We start from the raw sequence: 15,312 nt of genomic DNA on the forward strand, positions 1-15,312 counted from the left end.
CTTGGTTTAATTTTATGAATGTCAATGCTTTATGCAGAGATATCACTAGAATGTCAGCATTTTCTCTGTTGTATCTGTCACCTATTGGATAGGAAATCATGGCACACATGGAGGTTTATTTTCACTAGAAAGTGTGGATCTTCTCCATAGTGACCATGTGTTCAGTAGGCTATGATGGAAAGCTCTCTGGATAAATGCTTCAGTGAAATCATTGCCTAGGAAAGTATATCAGACTTACAGAGAAAACTGAATCTACCTTAGAAAGTCATTAAATTATAACATTCATAGAGGAAGAAGGTTCATTTGTACAATCCCTCTTTATTGCTTGTGTACTTCATTCTTTTCTTTGTTGAATTATTGCCTGCTAAGCAATAGTTGAGCAAACCTCAAGAGAGACAGGCTGCACAGATGAGCCTTTTCTCAATAACTGCTGAAATGCTGACAAATCAAACATATGAGATGTCAACATCTGGCAATCTAAAATATATCCAAAAACCTTCTTGTTTGTGGAATGGTCTCAAAACAGCCTGCTCTTTCATGGAGGTATTGATACCCACAGCCTTACAACAAAAAAAAAAAAAAAAAAAAAAAAAAAAAAAAAAAAAAAAAATTTAAGAAATCTGGGCCCACCGACATGTGCATGGAGTTTGCTGAGCACTTGAATACCTGCTTGTTTGTTTTGCACTTCAAAACCACACTTTATTCATTTCTTCACTGCAATCATTTTACCTTGTTTTTGACAGAAAAAAAAGGTTAGTCTTTGCAATTTGGGGACATTTGCAGTTAGGAATGTATATTCAGCAAAAGTTCACACCATGAACTATTAGTTTTTATGCATCATATGCAGTTTCTCTCTTACCAGCAGAAGAAAATATCATACATACTGGTTAGACTGGAAGCTACAGTCAAGACCTCACAGTTTGCCATCACAAATATGAAGCAAAGGGGAATGCAGGGATTCATAGTTTAACTTCATACTGGGGAGGGAAATCTTCCGACTCTGCTTCAAAAGTCTGGTTTCCTCCTGCCCTTCTCTCCTATTTCGAGAGAAGCTGATTGTCAGCCACCACACTCATCTGCTTCCACTTCTGCTATCAGAGACAGCAAATCAGCCATAATTTCTCTCTTGTGATCGTCAGAAGCTAATTTACTACAGAAGCCTCTTCTGCCTTCTCTGTGAGCATTGACAAAATGGATGTATTCTTCCTCAAATGCTCTGGGAGCTGTGGTAATGAGCATAGATTTCTGGCTCGCTAAATTGCTCATGATTTTGTTGCTCATGTCAGTGGTGTAACCCCAGAAAATGTATCTTTTGTTCCATAATAGTTAAATGTTTTGAATCTTGACCAAATAGCCTCCTCTTAACTTCTCTTAATTCAAAACACAGTAGCCTGAGCTGAGACAACCTTTGACAGCTAACTGATGTCATTGAGTATCACTGGAATTCCACAGAGCTAAAGACTTAATGACAGAAATAAGGCCAGGTTTGTTTTTCTGTTTTAAGTATTGAGGAACCACCTAAGGGATGCTATAATCACTTAGCTTCTCTACATGTCTTCAGTCATCAGATTTATTCCATTGGATGTGAATATTTAGTGGGAAAATGGTGGTAAGGGCCATGATCAATTGCATATGTAGTAGAAAATGGAGTCTACTTCCTTGGGATGAAGATACTAATTGAACACACTTCATGGCCTTCCTTTGCAATGTAGTGACATTTGAAAATAATGAAAGCCTGTTATTCCTTGCTGTATAACTGTGTTTTATTTGTCTAGGGGAAAAGTGTTGCTAGCAGTGTGGTCTTCAGGGGATCAGGAATTGAAAGCATGCTGCAGTCTCTTTATTTGGAGAACAGAGCAGGCTACTACTTCACACAATTCTGTGAGAAGTCAGGGAATAAGGTATGAATATTTTCCTACTCTGTGATAATTTAGTCCACAATTGACTGAATGCCAAGTTATAGAGGGCAGCCAGACTGAAAAAAAAAAAGAAATGGAGAAAGAAAGATTGATGACTGGATGAGTTATTACTTGTGAGACTTCAATCCCTCAACAATAATAAACTGTTCACGTATATATGCAAACTAATGACAGGTCTTAACCAAGCTGTCAGATTCTTACTGTCTCAAACCCATTGGAATTCTTATTGTACCATCAGGGATAAAAAAAAGGCTACTCATTTTTAAAAGTTAACCATTAACTTGGCACAAAAAAAAGAGGTCCTAACCCACAAAAAACCTTTTTAAAAAGATGGGAAACCTGCTGTGCTATTACTAACAATAATTTGATTTCTTCTTACTTTTTGGGTCCAAAATCTCCAATATTTTTAAAACTTTCTTATGCTTCCATGAATCTCCTTGTATTTCTGAGACATGAACACTATTTCTTTTATGTAGTCAGCAGATGTATCATTCATTGCTTGGTGTAAATTGAGGATTGAATTGGAACAGTCTATGCATATTGAGTTAGTGTTTAGTGGCTTTGCAGAAAAATTGAGTCTTTAGGGGAGGTTTGAATGCAGTCAAGATGGACATCTGTTTCACCACTAGCACAACCCGGAATCCAGCAGCAGTAGCTAGAAATGCCTCTGGCTTCTAGAAGGCAAGATGTAGTGTTTCCAAAGCTAAATACCTTCAGCTAAAACTATTAAATGTGCATAGAAAGAAATCTAAATGAAAGAAACTTATTTTTCCATTGGAGATAGGCAACCACCCAAGTGTCTCTAGCCTTTCCAGGTGCCAGGCTCCTTTCAAAATTATTTGCTTTAAGTTTTCTCTTCAGCTGTGAAGCCTATTTCACTCATGTTCCGGGTCTGGAAGACTACAGTTTGTGGAACAAAGTTCCCCATCTCTACCTTTTTGGAATCGATTGTTTATTGGTTAGTGATGGGAGTTTCAGGGTATTTTTAAGGTCTAAACCCTATAAACACATGATTAAATAGAGGACTTGGGGAAAGATCTAGACTTCTGAAAGATCTTTTGCTGTTTGTTTGAATTTATGAAATGAGGCCAGGACTCTGGGTCTCAGAAATGTGTGTAATAAAAATGTAATGATAATCCCAGTACAATGTGTCAAGTACACACTATTTAATTATTTTGGTTTTTGCTGCAAAACGCTATTTTGCCATGGCACAAACTCTGCATGTCCATTATCAGCATCTCTTCTTTAGCACTGGCATTATGCCACTGAAATGTGGTTACTCTTCAAATGTTAACTACAATGTTAACAATTTTAATGGCCAATTATGCATAAAGGATGCAATAAAAGATAGAGTATCACTGTGACGATGCTATGAAATATGTTGTTCTTCAGCCAGTATGCGACAGAAGATTAAATCCATTTTAAATTGAGCTTGATTTATGATGACCCCAAGGAGCTAAATAATTACTTGCTTTGGAAAGTCAATTTTTTACAAAATTGTGATATTTGGGTAGCAATAACCTACAATATTTTTCATCTCTAGTTATGGAAGAACTGCGTGTACTTTTGGTTCGACCTACAGGCTTATCATCAGCTTTTTTACCAAGAAACCCTTCAACCTTTTCAAATATGCCAGCAAGCTCAAGTAAGTTGTAAATAATGTGTTTTTCTTTCAAAAATACATTTATTAGTTCCCTTCACAAATGCATTTGTTCAGTGTAAAGACTGAAAAGAAGATAAAAAAGTTTCCAAAACTTGACAACCCACACCAAAGTAAATCTGTGTTGTGGGCAATAAAAGAAGCTCTTTGGATTGTTTCCATGGAATTTCTTGATTCAAACATTAAACATGCATAGTTTGATTTCCAGGCTCTGCAGCCTGTTCCCAGTTTTATCTATTATACTCAGTTTACCTAAACTCCCCTTTGCTACACTGAGTCATATTTGGAAACTGTCTGCTTAGTGTTAACATCAGAGATAGTGTTTTTTCTAAACCAACTAATTGTGCTGTACCTTTCCTTCCATCTCCTATGTGGGTTAGAATTGCAGATTTCATAGTACAGACCTCAGATAATGACCTCAATAATGAAAATTGATCTTTGTTAGCCCAGTTCAATTTTTATGATTGTCAGGGTATCATTATTATATTTACCATGGTTGTCATCCCCTAAATAGATCTTTAGACCTCCATTTAATGTTAAGTGGAACCGATATTTCCTATAAAAGAGTATTTTAATTGAGCATGCACTTAGCCCACAGTGGTGCTGAAGGCAGAGTACATTGATTCCATCAGGGAAAGAAACTGCAACATTGTGATATCATTAGAAGAACTACAAGGAGCTTTTAAAATCACTTTGTGAAACTTTGGTCTGATTTTCCTCTCTAAACCTTGTGTAGGAGTATATCCTATCCACATATTTCAATATATACTGTAATAGAGCAAAACTACTTCACATATCATTGGCACAAATATCCGTAGAGGGCAGGTGAGAGTAATCTCTTTATATGACATGTTCCTGAGCATCTGGACATTCTTGAATTTGTCTTCTTTTGCTTCTTGGAGGTTTTACTGGGAAAATAACAGAAGTTTGCATATTTGTCCAGAATTCTCATCTAAATCAGTGTTATTTGTATAGAAGCTCCAAGCAGAGGCCAAGGCATGGGTTCCTCCCTCTCCTATCTCGTACTGGGTAAACTGAACCGTTACCCTCTTTAGTTGTTTTCCCCTCCAGCTCTTTTCATGGCCTGAGGCTGTGGGCAACTGAATGTCCCCTTAAGTCTGACTGTCTCCTGCATCAGTCCATGCCTGTGTGTGGCTGGGGACCTCCTCACACCAAGCTGACCATATCTATTCTGTATCACCATTTTCCTATGTGTTTTGTTGCAGGCCAGAGCTCATCTTGTAGTCTCTGATGGTTTTCATTTTGGTTTCATTTCACACCAGTTTACATTCTTTTTGTAGTGGTTGCATGGCTGAAAATTTAAGGCCCAGGTCTTTTTTACTAATCTTATTTCCAGTGCTGGCCTGGTGGTGACAGCAGAACATCGTACAATCAGTGTTACCAGGCAGTACATACACATAGCCATGAAAGTAAATACATCAAAACTAAATATGTGAAACTGTTCCATTAGCATAACTAACAGCTGAAATGTAACATAACAAATCAACACATGTGCTGCAACATTTGGTATCATTCTCAAGCTTGCCTTTTAAGGCTGCAGAAAAATTATACTTGTTTTCATTGGAACACCGTAAAGAGTCAAGCTGCAACCAATCTTCAGAGTCTGCTTACGAAAGGGATGCCTTCCCAAATTCTGCACTCACCTTTGGCACAAGAAGACAGTCACTCCAAATAGTCCTAAGAGAATGTGAATCAGATTCACATGGCACATTGTCATATATATTTTACTATTTATTACAGAAAGAGACATGTAGAGACAAACAGAGTGTTCCATATGTGTGCTGCCTGCTTCCTCTTAGAAACAAGAACAAACCTTGATTGCTGTGTATCTGCTACTCATTGTTTCATTTGTTAGGCATTGCTATCTCAGCTTTATAATAGAGTAATAAAATGCTTTACAAAGTATATATGCATTCACCTGGGGAAAGAAACTATGGTGAGAATGAAATTTGATGGATAAGAATAATGAGAAGTACTGGTAATCACCCAGGAACATACATGGTTATTCACTGTAAACATATGCACACAAGTGTAAAAAAATTTGAAAATAATTTTAATTTTTTAAAAAGTTGTTTAGAATTAGAAAATTTAATGCAGTTGTGGGAAATACAATATTTTAATGCTAGAATCAATTTAGATAAAGGGAGTCTTCATTACTGTGGACTTTCAGGGTCAGATACAAGATTTATGTTAGTCTGAAGTGATGATGGAGGTTAAGGCAGTTTAGCCTCTCTGTTCAACACCAGTGCATTGCATGCTTCCATCACATCATTCTGCCAAGCAGCTGCACAAGGCGCTCGTTTAGAGCAGAGCAATATCCACTCCTTTGGGCAGCAGTACAAAACACTTGGACTTAAATCTTTCTCACATTTCTTGCTTCACTCCAGTCATACTGAAATTGCTTATCAAAACCTTCTCATCTGGGGATGAATTCACACCAGAACCCAGGGCCTGTACAATCCCCAATTTGGAAAGTCATAAAATGAGGCCAAAGTCTTAATCTGAATTTTCTAAGCATTATGTACAACCAGGTTTGTGCAATTGTAAGTAATTCTAATATGCAAATGTACAAATTTCCAGATAAGGGTTTGGGTTCAATCCATAACATATTTACATTTATAGGAGAATTTATAGCTGGCAGGTAGAAAAAAAATCTTGTGTTTTTAATAGGAACAAAACAATGAATCAACAAAGTTTGATATGCACTTGATGTCCTATGCTTCGGATTTTTGTATGAATTTGTTAACTTTTAAGTTAATGTAATTTTTCTTGTTCATCCCATAGGAGATTGACCAATATAATGGTTTCAGTATTCCACTGAGAATGAGAAAACCTCAGGAATTCCATGACACTGGAATAAAAAGATGCTATGATTATTACTTTTTATAAAATGTGTCTTTCAAACTGCATTGCCCAGTGTTGAAGGCTGTGAACAGACACTTTTCCTCTTTTTTGACATGTCTAGAACTCTTCTCAGTTGTTTTTCCTGCAGTCCTTGCAATTGAATCTGTGCAGATCTACAGATGCACCTCAACTCTGATGCAAGGGACACAGGGATGAAAGTTACTACTCATTTCTCTCCTGTCTGCAAGTGCATATATTCACTTACTTGGTCAAATACCACTGCAATGGATTCTTATGAGAATTTAAGTAAAAAGATGCCAAATCCTCTGACACTGCAAATGTGCATCCTTCAAATGAAGAGGCCATAATGATTTCACCACTGAGAATTTGGTTATTTGAGATTGGAAAAGTGCATTCCTCTAGCTAGCTTAAGCACCTTTAAATTTTTGCTTCATGTGTATTGCCAGCCCTAGATATTGGTTCTGGAGACAAGTATCTGTCCTTACTATGTTCTAGTTTGCATGTGAAATTATAAAGAACTGGGGGCAGCTCTGCAGGTAGAGCAGCCTAAAAAGGCAGTCCCTAATGTGGCAACATTTACAACAATGCTGGTGTCAGCAGGTTGTCAATAGCTTTTGGTCAACACTTCTTAGTCTGGACAATTTCTGACTTGGTAGGCTGACATTTTTTGCCATCTCTAAAGCAGCAAATGTACACAAGTTAACAAAATCATAGGGGAAGGGAATTCCAGCCAAGAAACTAGTGGTGCATTTGTTTTTATTTTATTCTTAAATCTATGCTCAAATGATCACTCACTTAAGGAACCAGGTTAATCAGTGCTAAAATACTGAGGACATATTTTTGAAGCTTTTTACTAATTTACAGATCCCTTGTGTGGTAAGTTGTAATGGTAGAGCAATATAGTTATAATGACAACTGAAATGGTTAACCCCTTTTTAAAAAGGCTGTTTTTAAAGATACCACATCTTGGTATCATTGGAGTTGGCCCCTCAAATTTGGCTAATCTTATACATCAAATGTTTTGGATCAGACTTGATGTGACTTAACTGAAACTTTCCTAGTGTTAGGGCTCTTCAAAGTAACTTTCAACTTTTGAAATCACTGTGAATCTAATTAAAGCTGTTAAATGTCATTGTACTTAGAGATTTGCTGAGAAGTGTTTAATTTAGGATAAATGTAGTCCAGCTTTCAGGTAAGACTCTTCCTATGGATCTTTTATTTCTCTTATGCCTTGCACCTGCATATCATTATTGCACTGATAACAATAGGCACAGTAGGCACAAACCATTTTTGTTTGCATGGAAAATGTAGAAATGTGGAAGGAGTGTAGAATCCTGCATGCACAATAAATACAGTAATCATAACAAGAGCTAAGGGAGGGATGGATGTCAGCCATCATATCCCTATATTCCTCTGTGACCTAACACCAGGAGAATCTAAAGGGTTTGTTTCAAATTGTAAAGGTCCAAAATAATGGGGATATAGTCTATTACTGTTGCTGTTTGAAAGAGAGAGTTTAATAAATCAGCATTTAATTTAAAACAAACAGAAACATCATTATTTAATGTACTCAAACATTCTCCCCTTGTGCTTGAAATCTAAGCACACCAGTGTTTTATTACTACTTGAACACAGAGTAAACATTATTTTCTTCTATTCTATTGCTTTGAACATCTCCTAGTTACAGCTGGATTTTAGTAACATAAGGAAAATGAGAATTATAAGAATTCTGAATTCTTCATTGTCCAATCTGTGTGATAATAAAGTGAAAATGGACTTGTCAATGCTATCCTAGAGAAAAATTCTGATTTGTGCTGCTAATCTGGTCCCTGACTGTATGTTTGAAATATAGTTAGAGTTTCACAATATGAAGAAGAGAAAATATTTATAAGGATATGAAATATATTTGGCAGCATCTTTTTTTTACTTGAGTTTCTAGCTGAAGTCCTAATCATGAAGTTTTAGGCAGCTATTATGGAATTTATTTTTCCAAGATATTCCTGGAGAAAAAAAAAAGTGTTTTACTCTGAGTTTTCTATGTTCATTTTCATAGCATGTTTAACAAAACATTTAGAAAACAAGAGTTTTACATAGGGGACTGTATAAAAAAAAAATTAAAAATTACTCTGTGCTTCAAGGATGAGCTGTTAAGGAGAAGGAAATACCCTCCAGGTTCAGTTTTCTGCTCCTTGTACATGTTGAATGGCAAACTCTGAGCTTCAGATAAGAAGCATGTTGTGATTCTTGTTTTGGTAAGGGCTTAGATCTCAGCTGTGCAGTGGTATCTCCTGCATGGATCCTGTACAGTAATAAGTGTCTCACAATTGTGAAAAAACTACCAAAGAGAACCTCCACAGAGAATGAAATAGTATAATTTTTAATTAATTTTAACCTCAAATTTACAAATGACATCTCTTAGAAGAACTAAGATGCCTTCACTAGTTGGCCCAGCCCATATTCTGCAAAACAGCAGTGTGACTTCATGAGGAGTGCAGTTGCAGTGATAACTGTGGTTATCTGAATCTTAAGTGTCAGCCAAATATATACAAGTGAAAATTGCATTAACCATTTTAATGAGTAAGAGTAAAAACGGCAGAGGGATTCATTATGTCAATAACTGAATTTTGAACTAATACTAGTTCTGAACATACAGCAGGGCAGTGGGGGAGAAATATGCATTAATTCTCTCCTTCAAGGGTCTGTGACCATTGAAATGTACCATGGCTAAGATATAGTTTTCTTCTGTTTTATTGCAGTTCCTTTATGCAACTTACATTGCTCCATCTGCCAGTATGGACACTGGACTTCATCAAGAAAAGAAAAATATGATTTATCACAAAATTGACCCGGCTTTTGAGGACCTTTTTGACCCAGCAGAAGAACATATCCTCACTGTTTTGCTGGAACCATGGATGAAGATGGTGGAAGAAGACAAATACACTTATAGAAAGGTAATATCTCGATGACACCATGAAAAATTCTTATTTCAGGGAAGAAAATCACAAGATCATTTATATGAACCCTGTTGTATTTATACTCCAGAAGGGAGAAGTATTACAAGATGTTTTACTTACTCCTTTCTATCCTGATAAGTTGAAATAGGCTGAGCTCTTTGTGGAGAGCAGACTGCTCATGTGAAAGGAAGCTGTGGGCTTCATGGACTCCTTGGCCTGTGAACTGGGGAGAAACACATCTTGCTATGGTAAAATTTATCTCTGCACTCAGGAAGTTTCATGTTTCTGCAATTGTACCATTGATCAGAAGTAATTTTTTTAATGATGGATTGCCCACAAACACTCTGTATTTTTAATGATAAGCACGTAGTACGGTGGTTTTTTAGTGTGTCAGTGCAGTGACAGTAGATATTTCTGGTGTTTAGAATTTAAGTGCAGCATAGAGGAATTTACTGCTTAGCATAGAGGAAATGTGACATGGTGGTTCAGCCGTATTTGCCCCAAACAATTTTTGGATTGTTGCTCTGAAAAAGTTGCTCAGAGGTGTACTCAGTTCTAATCCCAAAATGTTCTGAAAGTATGAATTGAGTATGCTCATGGAGGTCAGAGGAAAGGGCTGCAATCCTGGCTGTGCCTCTGACCAATGACAACAAGAAATGGTGATGACAGTGGTGGATGCTGTGGCTCTCTGTTATTTGTAAACTTACCTACAAGTTGCTTGCTGAAGATCAAACTCCTTCTGGGTGCCACAATCCGAGAAAGATACAAAGCTCTTGGAAAATGTCCAGAGGAGGGCTATGAAGGTGGTGAAGGCCCTTGGGGGGAAGCCTGCAAGGCCTGAGGTCACTTGTTTGGCCTGGAGAAGAAGAGAGTGAGGTGGTCTACAGGCACCAGTCTCTTCTCTGTGGTGCCCAGTGACAGGACCCAAGGGAATGGCCCAAAGCTGTGTCAGGGGAGGTTTAGGTTGACTATTAGGAGAAGTTCTTTCATCCAGAGGGTGGTTGGGCACTGGAGCAGGCTCCCCAGGCCAAGCACCAAGCCTGACAAAATTCAAGAAGTGCTTGGACAATGCTCTTGGGCATGTGGTGTGACTCTTGGGGATGGTGCTGTGCAGGATCAGGAGTTGACTCAATGATTCTTGTAGGGCCCTTCTAACTCAGGATACTCTATGATTCTAATTTCAAGTCTTTAGCATCTCTCTCTTGGAAATAGAAGGAGAAACTTATAGTGGAAAATCATGAGAGTGAGGGCAGGAAGTTGGTTCTTGTTCCTGTTTTTCTTCAGTATGAGGTTAGATGAAGCATCTCCAATTTATAAGAAATATCATCATTTATTGATGATACTTCTGTCAGCTTGTAATAACATTCCCACATTGCCCACTGCAAAATATTTTGAAATCTCCTTTTTCAGAAGTTTTGTAATACAGTCTGTTTTTGGTTCTGTATCATTTATGCATGTAAGAAAAACTAGATGAATTGATACCTAAAATCAAAGTTGAGAATGGTCTTCTAACCAGTATTAAAATTTAAAAACAGATTGTAAGAACAGAAAAGAGACATACAGCTATCTTCAGCACTTTGCAACCAAGAAAGTTCATGGAACAGAGGTCTTATCCATATTCTTGATTTTAATAGTCTTTGAGGAAATTTTTTTCCTCCATGGGTTTCTGTAAAGTGTATCTTGAGTGATGTATCTTCAGCCTCACTGTAAAAGTGAGTTTCATGGTTTAGTCATGCAATAGGAGAAAAAATGTGTATCTTGATTTGTTTGGAAAGGCCTCCCTGATAATTTCACCTGATGCCCTAGTTTTGTATATGACAAAGAACAAGTAAACAATTATTATCTTGTCCTGTTCTCAATGTTGTTATGCTTTCACAAGTTTCTGTGATATCCCACTTCAGTTAGATCTCCCTGAAACTCAAGAATCCTAGACACTTTGACCTCTCCTCCTACAAAAGGTGTTCCATACGTTTGTTGCACTTATTGCCCCATTTGTATGTATTATATTATTTTGATGAGATGCAAGCAATACTCAAAGTCTGGATGCACCAGGGATCATCCAGTGGCAGAACCATGTTTTCTGTTGTGCTTTTTGCCCATTCCTAATTGTCCCTATCATTTTGACTCCTGGTGAATTTTGAGTGGATGTGCAAAATGTAAGCTAATAGCCATCTGCAAATGATTCCAAGAGTTCCTTCCTAAGTAATAACTACTAATGGAAAGCCCTAATTTGGAGCTCACTGGAATGACTTAATGTTTATTATCCTTGAATTCAGCTGGCCTTTTATCACACAGATGCTAAAGTGTCCTGCTATCCTGCAGCTTTTCTCAGTCAATTTAATTTTTTGCTCTGTGGAATCATTTTGCAAACTTTGTTGTCTCCTCACTCACCTCCTTTCCACATAGTTTCTGAATGTTTAAAAAACAACCTCAGTGCAGGTCCCTGTGAGACTACAATAGGAACCCCACCCCATAATGAAAGTTATTTATTTCTTTGGTTTTGATTTTCTACCTTCTACTTAATTCACGAGGGGACTTTCTCTCTCATCCTGTGATAACATAATATCTTTTAGAAGTTTTGAAACTTTGAGAAACTTAGTGAAATGAAATATAGTAATCCAAACACATCTGTAAAATATTTTCTTTGCTTTTCAACGTCTTTTCCAACCTTTCAGATAAATTATTTTTTCTGAACTATTTCAGCTATAACTCTTTACGACCTGCAGTGCACCTTGGAATTGACTGATACTTTCATGAATCTGAAATTTTATGTAATTTCTATCAGGCTAGTTTTAATCTTTTGTAGTTGGGTATTTTCTATGTGTGCTATCTGTAAGGGTTGTCTAGAGTCTATTGCCGGTCCTCACTGAGTCAAATCATCAGCACAGCCGAGGGTTCTGTACATCGTTTTTGCATAAGAAGGAGTCTGCTTTAGAGCTCTCTGTTTTCACTGCTTCTAGTGAAAAGTAAGAATTGAAGAGATATACTTTTCCGTTAATATGTGTGATCAGTTTATATCTCCTTGAGTTAACCACAGGATAATCTCTTGCCCTTTCAGTTTGGAGGATGTGTTCCTTTGCAAGTGAAGTTACGTGCAGACTTCTTAGTGCTCTAACAACACAAAGATCTTAATCTGAGCACAAAAAACCCAACAAAATCCTTTTGACTGCACAATACAAGTGTTTGTGAAGAGTTACAATACAAAGACATTAAACGACCTGTTCTAGGAGGCACTAGAGTCTCTTTGTACTAGCTGCAGGCTGATAGTTAGGCACACTCCTTCCCAAGCACAAAGACAACGTCTGCTTTGTATTTTATTCAGTCCCTGGCTCTACTCTTCCCCTTTGTTCTAATCTATATCAGGACATATTTGGCCCATAATGAAACAAGATATTTTATCAAGAATTAGGTGAGTCCAAAATTGTTCATTTGGGACATATTCAATATATCTACATTTTTTCTTTAAATGAAGCATGAAATCAGAAGTGTTTCTTTTTACTGTTGACTCTCATTCTGCCTCTATCTGCTTTCTCTTTAAACTTTATGAAAAATGTTTTGAATTGTTTTACTATTTAATTTTAAACTATATTTTCTTGTAAGGGAAAGAATAGCCCAAAGCACCTTATAACAATGGAATAAAGTTACATTGAGCTTGAAGACATTCAGATAACACAGTGATTAGTGTGGTATTCACATTTAGATGAAAATGTAATGAATATTTTTCTAAACATTCTCTTCTCTCTCTGGCGCATTAACACTTGTATAAGACAATCACAGCTCTCTAATCTTTGTAATGGGCATGCAGATCAGTGTAAGGCATTGGCTCGATTTTGCTAAATATCCTAAAATCTGCATTAAAATGGTTTAGGCAGCAAGGAAGGTCACCAAATATCTCTTTCACAGTTACTGATTGTTTGTATATAACTGAAGAATTGCTCTAGTTACATACAGCTTCTAATTAAGTTAAAAATGCCAACTTCATGGATTCAAATCACACACAGTTAATAATTTAAGAAATAGGACAAGACTGAAAGTCAGAATGCTTTCATCTTTATTGTTTAGCTATTTTAACATCTTTCTCAACTTAAATTTGTGTTTCTCTAAATCTGTGGCACTCTGTCTTCTTTGCCTTTGAGAGTCCTAGTTTTAAGAACTGGTTTTCTGCTTCTCAGTGGCAGTTTGGCATACAATTTGCTGGTACAGGCAATCAGGTATGTCTGATCCAATATACACAATATAATATATGCAAAACATACACAATATATTATGTACACATTAGAATTTAGCAAATTTTGAATCAATTTGCCTAAAGTTATAGTTAGGTGATTTAGTAGTTATCTATAGAAATCTGCATCTGAGCCTACTCAGATGGGAAAAGTGTGTTCTACCAGAGCTATTGATAGAATTGTTTGTCACAAGAATGTGACTTCTTGTCTCTTCTAAACATCAGTCTCATCGCTGACAGATGTATTCTTTTCCATCCGCTGTCACTGGCAAAATGCCCATGTAGTTCTCCATCTTTCTATAATGTGTACTGTAGGGGTGATACAAGATATTATTTTTATTAGGTGGAGTTGGTGGAAGAAACTCAACAGCTGGACTCCGTGTACTTTAGAGAGCTCCAGGCTTTGCATCAAGTGAGTTCCGAGAAGGATGAGGTAAGACAAGTACCTACTAACAAAAACAAACCCTTTCTCTGTCAGAGAGGGTTCACACTTTGAGTATCAGCAATGAAAAGCTGACTAGATGCTAGATTGGAGAAGCAAATAGTCTGATTTCTACCATTCATTTTGGGGACTGATTGACAGCCATTGTGTTAATTAGATACACAGGTCTTCTGTCAGTTCCATCAACATCAGACCTAAAGTCTGTGGAATGTGTTTTGGGCCTCTACTCTTGAGTAAATGCCTCCATTTCAAGGGAATTACAGGTATATATTGGATTATTTGATTATGGAACCTGCAGACACTGATATGTTTAAAGCAAACATAAAAGTAAAGCTTGCTAGGAGCTGGAGCCTTAACTCAATTTATTTTCTTAGTGATTAGAAAGCTATTTTACAGAGATAGGTTATCTAATGCAAGGATTATTAGACTGAGCAAAATGCAGAGGTGAAAAAAGCAGTTATGCAAGCAAAATAATTTCTCCCCTCAGAGTACTGTTGCTGACACGGGGGCTCTCAAAGAAGATCAGCACTTGCATCAAGTTCCCAAAGAATTGGCAGGTCCTAATCTGTCTGACCTGATCCATGACAAAGAGAAGTTAGAACAGTTCCAGGCTTTTCTTGATAAGCATTCTGCTAGGTATGTTTCTTCATTATTGTTATTTTACCTGTTTCTAAGTTCAGAAGAAATATGTGCTAATGATCTTGGCTATCTAAATGTTGACAGATTTCAGTCTTTTAAAAAATGTTTTTGCATATTTATGAAGCACACAGACACATTGTTCAGACAACTGAATTGTCTTAACATGTTTGGGGTAAAAATTCTCCTGTCAAAACATATTTGTATTACAGTTCTGTTTTCAGTTTCTGCTTTGATTAGTGGCAAACCCATGAGTAGAACAATTAGCCTATAATGAGTAAAATTTTGTCTTTTTTAGTACAGATTCAATTTAGTACATTTTAAAAATTCAAGCTGGTTATTATAAAAATGTACAAATAGAAAACAGGCATGTTATTGTCACAGTGTGACAGCAACCACAGTTTTGTGTCTGTTGAGCAGATTTAAGTACTAGCTTGTAGCAGATACAATTTTAGGCAGGGTCTTTGAAAAGGTGAGCCTGTTTGTTTTAAAAGTAAGATCTGAACAGAAGCTGATACTCTTTCTTTTCTTTAAATTGTTGCTTCTTCCGTTTAGTCGGGTTTCCCATGAGTTGATGCTTTGCGTATTGA

General features: G+C 36.8%; 1 protein-coding gene across 3 annotated transcripts in view; it reads left to right on the forward strand.

The window, feature by feature from the left end:
• The window catches only part of RGS22 (regulator of G protein signaling 22), a 65,824-nt gene that overhangs the window by 24,709 nt on the left and 25,803 nt on the right, over positions 1–15,312 (forward strand). For all 3 annotated transcript variants that reach the window (XM_074554382.1, XM_074554371.1, XM_014264472.3), the window contains exons 14-18: positions 1,776–1,901; positions 3,463–3,564; positions 9,222–9,416; positions 13,988–14,077; positions 14,574–14,722. In XM_074554382.1, the coding sequence (XP_074410483.1) occupies positions 1,776–1,901; positions 3,463–3,564; positions 9,222–9,416; positions 13,988–14,077; positions 14,574–14,722 (662 nt within the window). The remainder of the gene's footprint in view (positions 1–1,775; positions 1,902–3,462; positions 3,565–9,221; positions 9,417–13,987; positions 14,078–14,573; positions 14,723–15,312) is intronic.

This window comes from Zonotrichia albicollis, chromosome 1, assembly GCF_047830755.1.
Source record: "Zonotrichia albicollis isolate bZonAlb1 chromosome 1, bZonAlb1.hap1, whole genome shotgun sequence".
Taxonomy (NCBI): Eukaryota; Metazoa; Chordata; class Aves; order Passeriformes; family Passerellidae; genus Zonotrichia; species Zonotrichia albicollis.